General features: G+C 59.6%; 1 protein-coding gene across 7 annotated transcripts in view; it reads left to right on the plus strand.

Moving 5' to 3' along the window:
* Positions 1-673: 673 nt before the first annotated feature.
* Positions 674-18,679, plus strand: part of LSP1 (lymphocyte specific protein 1) — a 42,231-nt gene continuing 24,225 nt past the window's right edge. For 4 of the 7 annotated variants that reach the window (XM_061161275.1, XM_061161285.1, XM_061161281.1 and 1 more), the window contains exons 1-2: positions 718-834; positions 1,240-1,466. In XM_061161275.1, coding sequence (XP_061017258.1) covers positions 733-834; positions 1,240-1,466 — 329 coding nt within the window. In that variant the 5' untranslated portion in view covers positions 718-732. Of the gene's footprint in view, positions 835-1,239; positions 1,467-15,923; positions 16,108-18,679 lie in introns of those variants that run through there. The other 3 variants (XM_061161298.1, XM_061161293.1, XM_061161305.1) reach the window with 3 other exon arrangements.

An 18,679-nucleotide genomic window follows, 5' to 3' on the forward strand; every position in this document is an offset into this window, starting at 1 on the left:
AGGCTGGAGGCATGGTCAGCAGCTGGCTGGCCCTGGGACTTGGGGGCAGAGCCTCAAGGCAGGAGCTGGACCTCAGGAGGGGAGAGGGTGGCGGAGCGAGTTGCGGCCGAGAAGGGGGACCCTGGTGAGTGGGGGGACGCTGCCCTCCGTGGGCCCCAGAGCCCCGAGGCACCCTTGGGCACGGCTGCCATGGGCCCCCACCTTCCAGGCGTGGAGACAGGGTGTCTCCCTTCCTTTCGTTTCGGCAAGTGTCAGGGCCACTTTGCTGGACGCACAGCGGGAGGCAGGGGTGTGAGCGTCCCCGAGTGGCTGCCACACCTCCCGTCCTGCAGCCTGGAGGCAGGGACCCAGCTGTCACAGGGGTTGTTCCTGGCCCCTCCCCAGCGGCTGGTGGTTTCCTGGGGCTTTTCGGTTGGAGACACACCACCTACACCTCACTTTCATCTTCAGTTGGCATCTCCCGACAGGCCAGTCTGCCTCCAAATTTCCCCTTTTGGTAAGGACATCAGTCATCCTGAATTATGACCTAGTGACCTCATCTTAACTGATTGCATCTACAATGACCCTGTTTCCAAATAAGGTCCCATTCTGGGGTGCTGGCCAGCGGGACTCCAGCCTACAGATTTGGGGACACAGTTCAACCCCTCCACAGGAGGGATCTGTTGTTTCTGGGCCTTCGAGGGTGGGGATGGGCAGAGAGGACACACTGTGGAGGGCTCTGGGGTCTGGTGAATGCTTGGTGGTGCGGGTCAGTCCCGAGTCCCCGGCCATGGGAGCTGGCAGAGTCCAGGGGCAGCAGAGAGACCCCAACAGTTCAGGAAAGTAAAGAAAACTGTGAGCAAACACAGGGGTGGGTAAGGGGGCATCTGCGGGCAGAGCAGCTCAGGCTGGGTCCTAGACGTTTGGAGAGCAGGGACCAGTGAGGGGTGAGCCAGGCGAAGACCCGAGATTCGGGAAAGGGGACCATGCTCTGGGAGTGCACACAGGAGACACCACCCAGGGAGGTCACCACGCTTCACGTGAAGGCTTAGGGACCGGGACCGTGCCCCCTGCTTGGGGACACCAGCCAAGCAGAGCTGGACTTCGAGGCCTGGACGGCGGGTGGGTGGGTGGCTCCGGTGTGGGGTCCCAGCCCCCACACCCTGCACCTCCGCCTCACCTCCGCCTCCGGGCCCTCCAGGCCCCTGCAACTTGCTTAACGCTTCCTGGCGACTCGTGTTTTTTTCTCTTCTCTTGCAGCAACAGATTAGAAAACAACACCCCAACCCCAGCCCCGATGCCTTCCAAACCTCAACCTGCAGCCGGAAGGGGGAAGTGAAACCCGGCTGGGGGTGGGGGCTCCGGGACGGCCGCCCCAGGAAGCGCCCAGAGCTGCAGCTCACACGCACAGCGAGGACCATGGCGGAGGCTCCTGGCAACCCAGGCTCCGAGGAGCGGCGGGAGCTGCTGGCGGAAGAAGACACAGGGTAAGGCCCGGCCGCGTGCGCGCCCAGGTCCGCACAAGCTTTTGCATCCGCACGTTGTGGGGTCGCGCTTAACCCGAGGTCTGCGGCAGCGCGGGGCCCGGAGGAGGCTCGCAGGCTGCAGGGCGTCTTCCTGGGTTCTTGTCCCCACCCACCCCCCCGGGGCAGCGAGATGCCTCCTTCCGTCTGCCTCTGTAGCTGGGCCTTGCTGGAGAGGTGGGTTCTGCCACCCGCCAGTAGGATGCGAACCGGGCTCCAGGCGGGCTGGATGCCGAGGGAAGAGCCTGGGCCTCGGGCAGGCAGGGCGGAGACTGTGAGGGCAGGAGGTGGGGTGGGCCCCGTCCAAGAGGCCTGGCCAAGATGGGGTGCTCAGCCTCGGGACCCTCGAAGCCTGTGCTGGGAGCCCGGCCGGGCCCTCTCCCGGGCCGCCCCGCCCCGCCCCGCCGGGGTGAGCAGGCAGAGGGCTCCACGGGTTCTGAGCGCCCGGCTGGCGGTGGGCCGTGAGGGGCCGACCAGGGCTTTGGGCAGGGTGCGTGTGAGCACAGCCGGAGCCGGGGGTGGGGGGGGACGCTGGCGACCCGGGCGTCTGCAGGAGGCCGCTAGGCTCTGTGGAGCGCCCCCCACCTGAGACAGGGCGAGGAGGGGTCCCTGGCTGTGGGGGTCTGCTGGTCCCAGGGTGCGGGGGCTGGACACGGGAGCGGCCAGGGTTCGCGGGTGGACAGACGTCCTGACGGTCGGGGCGTGGGCAGCCGTGTGGAGAGAGACCACGGGCCCAGCGGGAGGATGGCAGAAAGGAAGGGCAGAGGGAGGGGGGTGAGACGCCCAGAGCCACAGGACTGAGATGGAGCCGACCAGCCGCCCCCCTACTGGCTCCAGAGCTGCTGGGGTCAGGGGGTGGGGCAAGGGAGAGCCCGCCGGCCCACTAGGACCCCAGCCGGCCGAGCCACCACAGGCTGGGCTCCCCGCGGCCTCAGGCTCTCCTTGCAAAGTGGATTCTGACCCCAGCTCTCGCACGGGAGGCTGGAGGCAGTGGTACCCGGTTCCGTGATGATGCTTTTAGTGCCGAGGAAGGGAGGCTGGAGCTGTTGGTGAGGCTCATGCACCGGCAGGTGAGGGAGACGCCCTTGCGTCTCCTCCTGGTCAAGTTCCAGGGGAGCCCTGGGATGGGGGCCGTGGGGCTGAGTCCTGGGGGGGCGGGGGCGGCTGGGCAGCTGGGGTCTGGTGGGGTCAGGGTGCGCGTGCCCACCCTGGGCTGTCCGGGGTAGCCAGGGGGTGCCGGGTAGGACCTGCCGCTTGCTGCAGAGGAAGGGAGGGAGGCATGACCCAGGCTTGGTGCCCCAAGGAGGCGGCCTGGCCTCCTGCGGGGGCCGGCCACACCGCATGGAGCAGGTGACGGGAACAGCTGTGTCCTTGCTCGGGAACGGCTCCTCACGTCAGCGCCGCCCAGCCTGGGCTCCCCTGCGCCTCCGGCCGCCGCATGCCCATAGAAGGGCATGGCTTGCGTGGCCTGGCAGGGGCCTGCCCGCTCCTTGGCCCCATCCTTGACCCGCCTCCCCCCAGCTGTTGCGCACCCGGAGGAGAGGGGGCGACGGAGGGCACGGCCACCAGCTCCGGGCCGGGCGGCTCCCCGGGGCCTGTCCCTGGGACTCGGAGTCTGTCGGGCGCTTGGCGGGAGGACCAGTACAGAGACACCCCTGCCCTGGAGCTGGGCGACCCCATGACATCCACCCCCCAGCACGGTGCGCGTCCTGACCTTTCAGAGTGAAACTGAGACCCAGGGTGGGGGCGGGGGGGGTGGTTCTTGTTTCACAAGGTGACGGAGGGAAGCAGGGATTTTCCTGTCGGGGTAAGGGAGAAGTCCCCGATGCCCAGGCAGGGGACCTGTGGCTGGGAAGCCCCTCCCGGGGGCGCCCGGGAGGGCCAGGGTCTGCTGGGGCAGAGAGCAGAGCTCAGAGACGGCCGCGATCTGTCTCCCAGCCCCCACTGGCTGCCCATGGCAGAGCCGTCAGGTCTGTGGGTCCATGGCAAGCCATCCCCTCAGACTGCCCAAGCACAGGACCTGCCTCCTCAAACTGCCCCAGACGCCTTGCAGGCCCATGGGCACCCCAGCCGTCCCCGAGGCCAGGCCGGAGCACGCGGGTCCTCCCTGCACCCGCCGCCACCCGCAGGCAGCGTCCCGGGCCCCTCCCCACCTCCCCCGCCCCCCCAGCTGCAGCCCTGCGCCTCCCAGGTTGGCTGGGACGACGGGGTGGCCTGCAGACCCCTGCCCCTTCCCCGGCCATGCTCTTTGTCCACAAGCCATTGGACTACATCCTTCCACGCGTGGAACTGTGTGCCACGGAGCGGCACGCCCCACGCCCCGGGGCGGCCACTGCTGCCCCAGCCACACGGCCCTCACTGCCCCACAGTCTGGCCTTCCCAGCCCTTCCCCGTTCTGGAAGGTGCCGGAATCATCTCAGACTTTGGACAGGACCCTCCTCAGCCTCTCTGGCCACCCCACTCCCTCTCCAAGCTTCCGAAGTTTCCTCTGAACTCACCTCCGTGGGTGGCCCCTAACCCAGGTTTCCTTTGCATCCACCACTGCCCATGGCAGGGCCCGTGTAGAGCTCCGGTGTGTCCCCTCCCGGGGACAGGGGCAGGCCCTGGCTGACTGTGACTGGGGTGGGATGGGGTGAGCAGGTCTCCCTGACCCCCAGGACACTGTCGCCCCTCCTGGCCCGCCAGATAGGGTGTGACCCCCGCCCAGGTGACGCTGCCCCCTCAGTGCTCCGTGTGCCGAGGTCAGGGGGCAGGCAGGCAGCAGGGGGACAGCTTGTAGGACCCCTTTCTGGGCCGTCTGTACCTACAGGCCCTTTTCAGCCTGCCCTCTGCGCTGCAGGGTCTGCAGGACAAAGGCTGCTGGTCCCCACGGGGCAGCGGGCAGTGGATGAAGGTCTGAGCCGGCCTGGAGGCCTCGGACATGTCCGTCCGGCCGAGGGAGCCGGGCTGGGAGGGGCCCGTGGCACCGGAGAGGCCCTGGGTGGGGACCCCCGGGCACTCCACCACTCTCCCTGTCGCCCACTTGCCCTCCCAGCAGGCCCGGCACCACCTGGCACAGCTGGGCATGCAGCCTGGAGCAGCGAGAGGCGCGAAAGCCTGCTCAGGAGGGCGGCCGGGCCCAGGCAGCGTCAGGCACCCCCCAGCCGCACGGGCTGATGGGGCGGAGGGATGGGGGCCACACACTGGGACTGCTCTCCCGGCCTCCGGCCCAGATCCGGGGGCGGCAGTCAGAGCTGGGTCAGGCCTCAGGACCCCCAGGTGGGCCTCATCTCCTCCTCCCCCAGGTCAGGGGTCTCGGGCGCCCGGAAATTTCCCAGGGGAGCGGGAAGGCTGAGCTCAGCGCAGATGATGGATGCCTTCCTCCTGCGCCTCCTCCCGCCTCCATCTGGACCCTTCACATCCCCTCCTCGGTGCGGGGGAGGGAGAGGACCTTCACACACACTTGGGAAGTCACTGCAGGGCCCACCCTGCCGACTTGGGAAGCCGGAAACCCTTCCCTGCCTCCCCACCCCCTTCCTGGTCCCCATCTGCCTCCTCAGAGAACAATCCTGGAGCCGCAGGGGCAGAACCAGGGGGGTCTTGGGGCCAGGATGGGCGGCCCTGCCCTCCCCCCATGCCCCCCGCCCCAGCCCGCCTCTGCCCCAGCACCCCTCACAGGGCCCAGAGCGAGGGCCAGCCCGCCTCAGGCAGCAGCAAGAAGCCCCCCGGGCTGGCCCTGAGTGTCACCTTTGCCTTCCTCGGCTCTGACCCGGGGCAGGGGGTGGGTGGGCTCACCCCGAGCCCCAGGGCAGATGGTGCCAGCTGCTGGGACTTTCTGGGGTGACTGCATCCCAGCCTGAGGTCTCAGTTTCCTCAAGTGCACAGTCATCGCTCACTCACACCCTGAACCAGCCTCGCTGAGTGCTGTAAACCAAGGTGCTCACTGCCCAGCCAGACAGGCCAGTGCCAGGGCCCCCTTTCGACGGGCAGAGCTGAGGCTGGAGGGCAGCTGGTCGCCAGCTCTGAGCGTCTGCTTCCTAAGCCTGCTGTCCTGCAGGAGCCCAGGCCCCCCAAGACCCAGCGAGGAGTCGGCGGGACCCAGAGTGGGCTGGGCTGCCCTCGCAGGCCCTCAGAAACCCCACACACTGGTGCCCCCTGAGTTTCCTGGGCTGTGGAGAGCCAGCCCGACTAGGGCACAACTCAGAAGACACCCCGGGGTCCGCCCTCGAAGCAGACACGGGGTTCAGCATGCGCAGGGGGAGCAGGTCCTCTCCAGGGCCCCGTGGAGCGGTGCCCTCAGCTTCTCCCCCAGACCCAGCCCCAGCTCTGTGCATCTCGGGGTCCCTTTCCCACAGGCTGCTCAAGGCCTTCTTGGAGAAAGGGAGTGGGGAGGGGGCCTGGGCCACGAGGCCACCAGTGAGGGCAGTTCCCAAACCTCCCCAACCCTGAGCCAGACTCCCGCCGCTGTGATGAGTGGAGACCTAGCAGGGAGGGCACAGGCGGGCGCAGGCCCCGGGAAAGCTCTGCCAAAGGGAGCCCCTCACACCTCCCCTGACACCCGAGAGCGGAGGGAGGGCGCCGGTCTGGCCTGCGAGGGTGTGGAGTTTACAGGAGATAAGGGGATGGGGAAAATCAGGCCTCCTCACGCTGCTCGGCCAGCACGGCCCCGCAGTGCCAGACACAGGCAGATAAGGGGTGGGGGGTGATGGGAGAGGAAAGCCCTGGCCCTTTCCTGGGGTCAGGCCCGTCTGTCCGCACTCCGTCAGCTCCCCGCCTCCAAGCCAGGAAGGTGGGAGCGGGTGGGTGGAGGAGGCCGTCTGGTCCCCCTGGCTGGCGGGGAGGGGCTGTCTGGGAACCTGGGAGCTGGGTGCGCCTCGCCCCGCGGGAGCCTGGACCAGGGCCAGCGCCGGGGGCAGGGGGACGCAGCGGTCAGCAGGCAGAGCTGGCAGGGAGCGGGGGCGCAGAATCAGGCAGTGGTGGTGGGTGCAGCCTCGGCCTCCCTACTGTCCCCCGCGAGAGTGAAGACCAGGAGAGGGTCGCCGCCCGAGTCTGTGCCTGGGAGGTGGGGGTCTCAGACGCTGCCCCTTTCCACCCCCAGGGGGAAAACACAAGCCCCTCACTCCAAAGCGGTCTGTGTGCCTCCGGGAGAGGAGCCTCCTCTGCGAATGGCTTCCCTTCTGAGGTCCCAAGGCTGCCCAGGCACCTTCTCCTCTTCAAAAACAAGTGGGACTTGGGACAGACGGATCCAGCCAGTTGATTCTAGAGGGATCTGGAAAGACATCGTGGGTCTTTCTCCTGGTCCCAGCCCCTCCCCAGATCCCAGCTTCATGGGATTCCCACCACAGCACGACCCTGGCCCCCTCCCCGTGCAGGACTGAGACGCACACAAGACAGATGAATAATCAGGAACACTGCTCTACTGGGGCCACCCAGGAGCCCCTGCCACTGAGACCGCCGGCCCTGACCCCTCTTCCACACTCCGTCCCTCACGGGCTCTCACTGTTGGATACACATTTTTAAAGAAAAATTCATTGATCTGGCTTTACTGGCCCTTACTGGCAGCACGCAGGATCTTCAGTGTATCGTGTAGAATCTTTTGTTCTGGTGCATGGACTCTCCAGGGCAGCGCGGGCTCCAGGGCCCGGGGCTCAGTAGTTGCAGTCTGGGCTTCATTACTCCGCGGCATATGGGATCTTAGTTCCTGAACCCGTGACCCCTGCATTGCAAGGCGGAATCTTAACCACTGGACCACCAGGGAAGTCCCTGATGCAACTTTCACTGAGATACAGCTCTGTAAGCATGTGTGTGTGTGTGTGTGTGTGTGTGTGTGTGTGTGTGTATTGAGAATGTCTAAACAAGAGGACAGATCCCTCGCTCCCCAGACCCTATTTAAGTTTTGTCGTGGCACTAACCTTACTGGGGAGAGGATATGGGCCTTTACCTTCTTTAGCCACAAGTTTATGAACCATGTCTTAGTCCCAGAAGAAAGAAAAAAGATAAAAAGACTCAACAAGAGAAAAGTATAAATGAAATGAACGGTAGATGAAGAAAGGTAGGAAGTAGGAACAACTAGATGATGGATGGGTGAATAGATGGCTAATAGGTGGGTGGAGGGATGGAAGGATGAGCGAGTAGATGGATGGATGGTGAGTAAAGGGATAGATGTGTGGATAGATGGGCGGGCGGATGGGTGGATGGGTGGATAGATGTATCAGTAATGACTGAATGGATGGGTGTCTGGATAGATAAATGGTGGGTAGGTGGGGAGGTGGATGGATGGATGGATGAGTAGATGGATGGAGGGATGAGTGAAAGGATGGATGAGGGATGAGTAGACACATGGATAGATGAAGGGGTGAATGGATGCATAGAAGGATGAAGGAGGAATGATAGGTGAATGGATGGAGAAGTGGATGGATGGATAGGTGGGTGGGTGGATGAATGAATGGATGAGTGCTTGGTTGGGTAAATGGATGGGTGGATTAAACAGATGCAGAATGGTGGGATAGCTGGCTGGCTGGATGATGGTTGGATGGGTGGAAGGATGAATGGATGAAAGAATGGGTGGATAGATGGATGGAGAGAGGAGGGATGGTTGGATGAATGGATGATGGGTGAATGAGGGGATGAAGAGAAGGAATGAATGAGTGAATTTATGGTTGAGAGAATAGTTGGATAGGTGGGTGGATGGATGGATGAGTGAAAAGATGGATGGAGGGGTGAGTAGACAGATGGATAGATGAAGGAGTGAATGGGTGCATAGAAGGATGAAGAAGGGATAGAGAGGTGGATGGATGGAGAGGTGGATGGATGGGTGGGTGGATGAGTGAATGGATGAGTGAATGGGTGGATGGAAGGATAAGGGGTGGATGAATAAATGGATGATGGGTAAGTGGATGATGAATGAATAGATGGATGGAAGGACAGATGTACAGATGGATGAGTGAATAGGTGGATGGATGAATGAATGGGTGAGTGGATGAGTGGTTGGTTGGGTAAATGGGTGGGTGGATGAATGGGTGGAGAATGATGGGATGGCTGGCTGGATGGATGATGGTTGGATGAGTGGATGAAAGAGTGGGTGGCTAGATGGAGGTAGAAGGGAGGGATGGTTGGATGAATGGATGCGTGGCTGATGGGTGAATGAGGGGATGAAGAGAAGGAATGAATGAGTGATTTATGGATGAGAGAATAGTTGGATAGGTGGATGGATGGATGGATAGGTGAATGGATGAATGAACAGATGGGTGAATGAATGAGTGTATGATGAGTGGATGGATAGAAGATGGATGACTATAGATTAATTTTGGGTAGATGGATGAATGAATGGATGGATGGATGGATGGATGAGTGAATGGGTAGATTGATGAATGTATGAATGGAGGGATGTTTGGATGGATGGATGATGTGTGAATTGATTGGTGGGTAGGTAGATGGCTGGATGGCTGGATGTAAAAATGGATTGATAATGGGTGGATGGATGGATGAATGAATAGGTGGATAGATGGAAGTTGATTAAATGGATGGATAGATTATGGGTGGATGAATGGGTGGATGTAAGGGTAGATGAGTGAATAGATGGATGATGGGTGGATGAGTGTATGGATGGATGTGTGAATGAATGGATAGGTAGATGGATGATGGATGGATGAGTTTGCAGATAGACATAGGAATGGCATTAGTGTATGGGTAAATAAATGTAATGTTATAGATAAATAACTGGGCAGATAAATGCAGATGGGTATACATAATTGGTAGATTTTTATGAGTGGACAAATTTAATTCAAATGACCATTATGTTTGCTACTGTGGGAAAGAATCCCTAGAAGAAGTGGAGTAGCCCTCTTGGTCAACAAAACAGTCTGAAAAGCAGTACTTGGGTGCAGTTTCAAAAAGGACAGAACAATCTTGGTTCATTTCCAAGGCAAACCATTCAATATCCCAGTATGCCCCAACCACATCTATGCCTCAGCCACTGATGCTGAAGAAGCTGAAGCTGACTGGTTCTGTGAAGACCTACATGATCTTCTAGCACTAACACCAAAAAAAGACATCCTTTTCATTATAGGGGATTGGAAGGCAAAAGTAGGAAGTCAAGAGATACATGGAGTAACAGGCAAGTTTGACCTTCAAGTACAAAATGAAGCAGGCAAAAGGCTAATAGAATTTTGTCAAAACAATACACTGGTCATAGCAAACACCCTTTTCCAACAACACAAGAGACAATTCTACACATGGATATCACCAAATGGTTGATAACAAAATCAGATTGGTTATATTCTTTGCAGCCAAAAATGGAGAAATTCTCTACAGTCAGCAAAAACAAGACCTCAAGCTAACTGTGGCTCAGACCATTAGCTCTTTCCTGTAAAATTCAGGCTTAAATTAAAGAAAGTAAGCTATGCAGGTATGACCAATAGTTCATTCAGGTATGACCTAAGTCAAATCCCTTATGATTATACAGTGGAAGTGACAAATAGATTCAAGGGATTAGATCTGATAGACAGAGAGCCTGAAGAACTGTGGACAGAGGTTCCACAGTACAGGAGGCGGTGACCAAAACCATCCTCAAAGAAAAAGAAATGCAAGAAGGCAAAATGGTTGTTTGAGGAGGACTTGCAAATAGCTGAGAAAAGCAGAGAAGCTAAAGGCAAAGGAGAAAAGCAAAGATATCCCCATCTGAATGCAGAGTTCCAAAGAATAGCAAGGAGAGATGAGAAAGCTTTCCTAAGTGAACAATGCAAAGAAATAGAGGAAAACAACAGAATGAGAAAGACTAGAGATCTCCTCAAGAATATTAGAAATACCAAGGGAACTTTGCATGCAAAGATGGGCACTATACAGGACAGAACGCTATGGCCCTAACAGAAGCAGAAGAGATTAAGGAGAGGTGGCAGGAATGCACAGAAAAACTGTACAAAAAAGTTCTTAATGATTCAGATAATCACAATGGTGTGATCACTCACCTAGAGTCAGACATCCTGGAGTGTGAAGTCAAGTGGGCCTTAGGAAACATCACTACGAACAAAGCTAGTGGAGGTGATGGAATTCTAGTTGAGCTGTTTCGAATCCTAAAAGATGATGTTGTTAAAGTGCTGCACTTAATATGGCATCAAATTTGAAAAGCTCAGCAGTGGCCACAGGACTGGAAAGGTCAATTTTCATTCCAGTCCCAAAGAAGGGTAATGCCAAAGATTGCTCAAGCTACTGGACAATTTAGCTCATTTCCCATGATAGTAAGTTTATGCTCAAAATCCTTCAAGCTAGGCTTGAGCATTATGTCTACTGAGAACTTCTAGATGTAACAGCTGTGTTTAGAAATGGCAGAGGACCCAGAGATCAAATTGCTATCTGTTGGATCACAGAGAAAGCAAGGAATTCCAGAAAAACATCTACTTCTGCTTCATTGACTACAAGAAAGCCTTTAACTGTGTGGATCACAACAAACTGGAAAATTCTTAAAGAGATGGGAATACCAGACCACCTTATCTGTCTCCTGAGAAACCTGTGTGCAGGTCAAGAAACATCAGTTAGAACCTTACACAGAACAACTGATTGATTCAAAATTGGGAAAGAAGTATGTTAAGGCTGTATATTATCATCCTACTTACTTAAGTTATTCATTTCAGTTCAGTCGCTCAGTTGTGTCCGACTCTTTGTGACCCCATGGACTGCAGCATGCCAGGCTTCCCTGTCCATCACCAACTCCCAGAATTTACTGAAACTCATGTCTGTTAAGTCAGTGATGCCATCCAACGATCTCATCCTCTGTCGTCCCCTTCTCCTCCTGCCTTCAATCTTTCCCAACATCAGGATCTTTTTCAATGAGTCAGTTTTTTTGCATCAGGTGGCCAAAGTATTGGAATTTCAGCTTCAGCATCAGCCCTTTCAATGAATATTCAGTACTGATTTCCTTTATGATTGACTGGTTGGCTCTCCTTGCAGTCCAAGGGACTCTCAAGAGTTTTCTCCAGCAGCACAATTTGAAAACATCAGTTCTTCTGCACTCAGCTTTCTTTATAGTCCAACTGTCTCTTGAGAGTCCAAGGGACTCTCAAGCGTCTTCTCCAACACCACAGTTCAAAAGCATCAAGTCTTTGATGCTCAGCTTTCTTTATAGTCCAACTCTCACATCCATACATGATAGGCAGAGAATATCATGCAAAATGCTGGGGTTGATGAATCATAAGCTAGAATCAAGATTGCTGGAAGAAATAACAACCTCAGATATGTAGATGATATCACTCTAATGGCAGAAAGCGAAGAGGAACTAAAGAACCTCTTGATGAGGATGAAAGAGGAGAGTGAAAAAGCTGGCTTAAAATTCAGTATTTAAAAAACTAACATCATGGCATCTGATCCCATCAACTCATGGCAAATAGGAGAGGAAAAGTAGAAGCAGTGGCAGATTTTCTTTTCTTGGGCTCCAAAGTCACTGTGGATGGTGACTGCAGCCTTGAAATTAGGAGATACTTGCTTCTGGAAGGAAAGCTGTGGCAAAGCTAGACAGCGTATCAAGAACCAAAGACATCACTTTGCCAACAAAAGTCTATGTAGTCAAAGCTATGATTTTTTCAATAGTCATATATGGATGTGAGAGTTGGACCTTAAAAAAGGCTGAGTACCAAAGAATTGATGGTTTTGAATTGTGGTGTTGGAGAAAACTCTTGAGAGTCGCTTGGAGAGCAAGGAGATCCAACCAGTCCATCCTAAAGGAAATCAGTCCTGAATATTCATTGGAAGGACTGATGCTGAAGCTGAAACTCCAATTCTTTGGCCACCTCATGCGAAGAACTGACTCATTTGGAAAGACCCTGATGCTGGGAAAGATCAAAGCCTTAAGGGGAAGAGCGCAACAGAGGATAAGATGGTTGGATGGCATCACCGACTCAACGGACATGAACTTGAGCAAACTCTGGGAGTTGGTGGAGGACAGGGAAGCCTGGTGTGCTGCAGTTCTTGGAGTTGCAAAGAGTCAGACACAACTGAGTGACTGAACAACAACAATGTAAAGATAAATGTAGAGATGAATAAATAGATGGTTGGTTGGATGAGCTATTCCCTGGTAGCTCAGACAGTAAAGAATCTGCCTGTAAATGCCAGAGACTGGGGTTTGATCCCTGGGTCAGGAAGATCCCCTGGAGAAGGGCACGGCAACCCACTCCAGTATTCTTGCCTGGGAAATCCCATGGACAGAGGAACCTGGGGGGCTACAGTCCATGGGGTCACAAAGAGTCAGACACGACTGAGTGGACATGACTTAGTGAATGAGAGATGGATGAATGAATAGATGAATGAAAATAATAGTAACTACCATTGATTGAAATTTACTATGTTCCAATAACTGTTTCAGGTATTAACTCATTTGGATGGTCTTATGGGCAAAATAATGGATAAATATGTATGTGTGTCCAGTTCTTTTCATCCCCGATGGACTGTAGCCCACTAGGCTCCTCTGCCCATAGAGTTTTCCAGGCGAGAATGCTGGAGTCAGTTGACAATTCCTGCTCCAGGGGATCTTCCAGACCCAGGGATTGAAACCACATCTCCTGCATCTCCTGTATTGGCAGGTGGATTCTTTACCCCTGCGCCACCTGAGAAGCCAAATATATACACGAGAGGAGGAACATATATATTCATGTACAGGGGGATGTGTGAAGTGCTAGGCAGGAAGATGGGTGGACATGTGGATGGATGAATAGGCAGATACATAAATGGATGTGCAAATGGGAAAGATAGTGAAATATTGATATTTAGATGAATATAAGTACAATAGGATATTTAGAGAGATAGAAGGACGTATAAAAGAATGAACAAATAGTTCACCAGCTGAGTAACTGGGCAAATGGATATACAAATTGATGGATACATGGATAATAGTAATTAACATATGTTCAGTAGTTATTTTGTTCAGAATGGATGGATGCCTAGCTAAATGATTCTTTTAAGTGTTTTACATGCTTTACATGTATTAAGGCCTTTAAAGAAATGCGCGGATGGACTTGTGGGGGATGGATGGATAGGTGATGGGTGGAGAATGGATGGATAGATGATGGATGGATTGAGTATGGATGGATTGATATTGAACAGAAGATGGATGGACAGATAAATAGATAGATGGATGGATGACAGATGGTGGAGGACGGATGGATGGAAAGATGATGGACGGAGGATGCACGGACAGGGGGATAGATGGATGGATGGAGAGAAATGGTGAAGCTGACGTCAAATGCTCTGCCCTATTTTTCCTGTTGGGACGTGCCGTGGTTGTGAAACTGTGAACCCTCACCTCGGCATTTAGAGTTCTACTCTTGCTATTAATCCCTCCCACCCATAAGTCTGATAAGTAATTGTGCAATTCTATTTCAGTTTCAGGGACAGGAGACTCCCACCACCCCAAGGCAGCCGTTTCCCCTGTGGAAATATTTTTCCTTCTTTTGAACTGAAATATGCTCTGGCACATTTCATTCCTGGCTGTCTGTGCCTGGGATTACAGAACTAAGAGCAAGGGGCAAGGAGGATATGGCCAGTTGAGATGGGGACAAAACGTAAGCTTCCCTTCCCGGGGTAATCTGGCTCAGCCTGCAGCCCATCCCTGCCATCCCCCACAATCCCTCCTCCTCATCCCACCAGCATCCGGGGGTCTCTGCATCTCTGGCCGGGGGCTGGGATGCGCAGTGGGCACAGCGGCCTCTGCAGCACACCCCGCGAAGTCTCTGGCCCCTCCTGGCTACTGCAGGGGGAGGCGGTGGGTCACGGGCTGCAGCCTGAGGCATGGGGGCCAGTCTGAGCTAGAGGGACCACCGCAAAGTCTCCAGCAGGCAGCACCACCCCGAGTCACCGAGGACCCGCGGGCCACGTGGAGTCTCTCTGAAGGCTGCTGCCTCCTCCAACACTCGGGGATTCACCCCATGCCCACCCACTCTCTGGCCTGATCCCAGCCTCGCTCTTTGCCCCCTCGCACGTCTGCAGTGCTCCCAGCCCCAACAGGCCAGCGCAGCCAGAGGTCAGACGAGTTAGGCAGGCAGAGTCCGCGGAGTGGCACTGGGGTGGCCGGCAAGCTTGGTTCTGGTTCTGCCGGGCCCGGACCCTCTGACCGTGGGTACCAGTCCGAGCCTTGGTCTTCCCACCTGGGGCATGGGTGTACGGTGGCATCTGCCTCTCGGGGCGGTCGAGGGCATGGGTGAGCCCAGCCAGCTGCTGGACGCGAGGCAGCCCGGCCCGGAGCTGGCCCTCGGCGGCCCCCCGAGGGCGAGCCGGCTCGGGCCCTCCCCGGTCCGGACACTTGCCCCATGTGCTCCGCGGTGAGTCACCCAGGGCGCCTCAGCCCAACCGGAGGAACAGTGGGCTGGGCTGCTGCTCTGGGGCCTCGGCCAGAGCCTGGGGGGCAAGGGGGGCTGCCGGCCAGGCCACCGCGCTGACCTTGTGCCACTGGCCACTGGTGGGGAGCACGGCTGTCCCGCCCCGACGGGCGAGCCTGCGGCGGCCTCAGGAGCCTCGGGGCCCTGAGCCGCCCCGGGGCCGTCGGGCAGAGGCTGGGGTGGGCAGCAGCCTCCCCACAGGGGAGCAGACGGCATTCCCGGGGTGCCCCGGCCTGCCCCTCGAGGTGATAACAGGAGCAGGGAACTGGAAAGAAACAACGGGAACATGGAGACCAGGGGAGGGAGGGGAGGAGGGAGGGGAGGAGGGAGGGGAGGGGAGGAGGGAGGGGAAGAGGGAGGGAGACAGAGACAGAGACCGAGACACCGGAGGGAAAGAGGAGGCTGTGGGACGGGGGGGGGGGCCGGCGGGCATCAGGCGGAGCGCCGGGCCTGGCCTGGGGCGGCCGGGCGGGGGGTGAGGGCTGGGAGCCCCAGGCCAGGGCCAGGCCCGGGGAGGCGGGCGAGGGCGGGCGCCGGGCACTAGCGGGCGGCGGGCCTGGGCGCGGGGGGCGGGGGCGCTGCGAGGCGGGGGCGAGGGCAGGAGGGGCACTGGCAGGCGGGGGGCGGCCGCCCGCCCGGCACAGGCCTCCCAGGTCTTGCTTAGGCCCCAGGCTGCCGGGCGGCGAGGGCTTCCCTCTGACATTTTTACTAGTCTCAGAAGGAGCTGGGGGTTGGGGGGGGGGGCGGGGGGGTGGACGAGGACGAGGCGGGCGGAGAAGGGGGCTGCGGGGGACCAACGTGAAGCAGCTGCTGGGCGTCCTGGCGCAGGAGCGGGGCCCGGAGGCCCGGAGCCCGCGAGGCCGCAGAGACAGGGCCATTCGGGGTGCCCGGGGCAGCCAGTGGGCAGCCCAGCCAGGTGACCCCCAGGGGCCAGAGGGGCCAGGACAGACAGACGGACGGAGGGTCACAGACCCACAGAGAGAGAGAGGAGACGGGGAGGGGGTGTCAGAGCCGGAGACCAGCCGGCCAGGCACAGGTAGAGGCAGAGCAAGAAGGGGGTTGGGGTAGAGAGAGGAGGGGAGCGGGTCCAGGGCAGGAGGAGCCGGGCCAGCGGGCAGCAGCCTCTGAAGAAGCAGCCACAGCCTCCGGCCCCAGGGCGGGGGTCAGGCCAGGTCGCCGGGCAGCCGGGCACCCAGCAGCATCATGAGCAGCTCTGCGCTCCTGAGGAGGAGTTCTAGCAGACAGGGCCTGGAGAGCCTCCTGAGGTAGGTCCCTCCGCCCAGGCCGGGGCATGGAGGGCAGGGCAGGGTGCCCGCCGGTGCCACCCATGGAGGACGGGCACTGCGTGCCTCCCTGGCGCCCGGCCTGGCGGCCCTGCGGCCCCAACCCACGTGTGTGGGCACCCGCCTGCCCGCCGTCTCCGCTGCCGCTGCGTCCTTCTCGGCTGCCAGCTGCGCACCCGCGCCCCGGTGGCAAGCACGGCCCCCGCGCGGCGTCCCCCGCCTGCTCTGGTCCTGGGGGCCATCGGGTCACCCCTGATGTTGCAGTGGGTGAAGCTGGACCTGGCCCCGCGTTCAGCGCCCTGGCCGGCCCTTGGTGCGCCGCCCTGGGGGGCAGGCGTCGCGGCGTCTGCCTCTCAGAGTCCTGGAGAGAGGGCAGAAGTGAAGGGCTGTGGGTGGGCCTGGGGCCCCCGCGGTGCTGGGGGCCGCGCCTCACATGCCTCTGAGCCACCTGCAGTGCCCTTCTCCTCCTCCACCCTTCCAGGCACCAAGGCCGGGGAGGAAACGCGGCTTCCTCCACCCAGCCCGCCTCCGCCTCTCCCAAGATGGGAGGACCTCCTGCTTCCACAGGGCTGCTGGCCTGCTCCCCACCTCCTCTGACGGCATGGTGCTCCCTGGGCGGACTGCTCGCTCCTGGGGGGACGGGTGGCCCTTAGCACCCCAGGTCCACCGCGGCCCTGACTCGGGACGGAGCAGGGGTGCGGTGTGCAGGTCGGCTCTGCAGCGTCTGAGTGGAGCCGGGAGTCCCGGCCCGTCCCGCTCCGGCTTATGGGGTCTCTGCAGACACAGTCATGGTGCTCTCCCCGTGCCGCCAGGCCAGGGTTGGGCCCATTCAGAGTGTTTTCGGGGGCCGCTTTGCCCGCCAAGCAGGCAGACCCCTGAGGGTCTGGCCCTGGCTTCACACCTGCCCATTGCTGCTCTGCTGGGCTCCCCGGCGCCAGTCACCCTCAGGCGTGTCTCAGGAGGGACTCCCGGACAGCTGGGAGGAGTCACAATTGTCCCCCGTGCCCAGCTTGTGGCCCCAGAGTGAAGGGGTGCCTGCCGGGCCTGGAGGCCCAGCAGTGCCCTATAACAAATGGGGAAACTGGGGCCAGGAGGGGTGTGGGGCGTGGCCGGGGGAGCCCCGGGCTTGCCTGTGTGTGCCTGTCACCCACGTGTTGCTTTGCTTCATCCCCAAACCCATTGCCAGGTTGCGGCCCTGGGCGAGCCGGGGCACACGAGGTGCTGCTGGAGCCTGGATGGGGCGGCAGGGCTGACGGCACAGGCAGGCCTGGCTGTGAGCCCCACAGACCCGGACGGGTGAAGGCGGGCCTGTGGGTGACCGGCCGGGCCAGGGACGGAGGGCAGCCTGCCTCCGAACCCCCTGAGAACGCCTGCCGTCAGGGGCGGGGGGCAGGGAGGTGCCTCGTGAACTGTGGCGGAGAGAGTCTGTCCACCCGGCCGACAGGCATAGGCCCGCACGCCCTCTAGACCCTGGCCCAGTGCGCGTGGGCCCTGACACCCGCTCACCCGCGTGGATGCCACTCCCCACTCCGAATCTAAGAGGCCTCTGGCTGGCAGGCCCTCGCCCTTGGTGGGCGACAGAGCCAGACTCGCAGAGGCTGTGCCTAGCCGCAGGTGCCCTTGGGATCGGGGAGCCGCCCGCCTTGCCAGGTGGGTCACCCTGGCCCTTCACCTGGGACGCCTGGGTGAGGGGCCGGGGGCGCAGAGGGCCCCGTTCATCACTGTGACGGGTGCTGGGAGGGTTTGCTGGGCCAGCAGCGGCCAGGGTGCCTATCAGCTGAATCCACCTGGATCCTCAGTGAGGCCGGGGTTATCCTGGGCTGCGGCTGCGAGGCTGTCCAGAGAGCCAGCAGGAGGCCTCAGGCTGGGACCCTGGAGCTGACCCCTCTCCCCCGCTGTGCCCCATGCCCAGCTCTGCCCCTTCCCAGGTGGCGGGGAGTTACCCCCACCCCCTCCAGCGGCCCCTGGGGGTCTCAGTCCCCGCCTCAGGCCCATCTCCGGCCTGGCCCGTGCAGGGGACCGTCGGGGACAGCCACGGTCCCTGGCCCCGCGCCCTTCCAGAGGACTCTGGATTCAGGGTGTCCTGCGGGCCACGCAGTCGTCCAGGGCCTGGCCTTGTAAGGCGGGGCCGAGCTGATACAGGGCAGGGTAGCCCCGGTCTGCCCGGGGAGGCCCGTGGGGTGGGCTGCCTGCCGCGCTCAGCGCATGTCCATCTCGGACGTGCCAGTCATCCCCGTGCCCGGCTCTCCCGCCTAAAGAAGCCTGGCCCAGGAGGCCTCGAGGGGTGGCCAGAGGGCAAGGAGCGTGGCCACTGCCTGCCGAGCTGGCCCGAGGGCACTGGGAGAAGCCAGGCCCGCAAACCACAGCATCCGCGGGGCGGGGCTGCCTCAAGCCCACCCAGGGCCCCGCATCTGGGGGTGGGCGACCCCTGCCCTGGCAAGGCTGGGTGCCCGGGGGGTGGTGCTGTTGTGGGTCTGGGTGCTCTGCTGCTCAGAGCGAGTCCTGCCCCGGGAGCCTGGGCAAGCCGGCAGGAGGGGGTACGGGGAGCGAGCGG

The sequence above is a fragment of the Dama dama genome, chromosome 2 (genome assembly GCF_033118175.1).
Source record: "Dama dama isolate Ldn47 chromosome 2, ASM3311817v1, whole genome shotgun sequence".
NCBI lineage: Eukaryota > Metazoa > Chordata > Mammalia > Artiodactyla > Cervidae > Dama > Dama dama.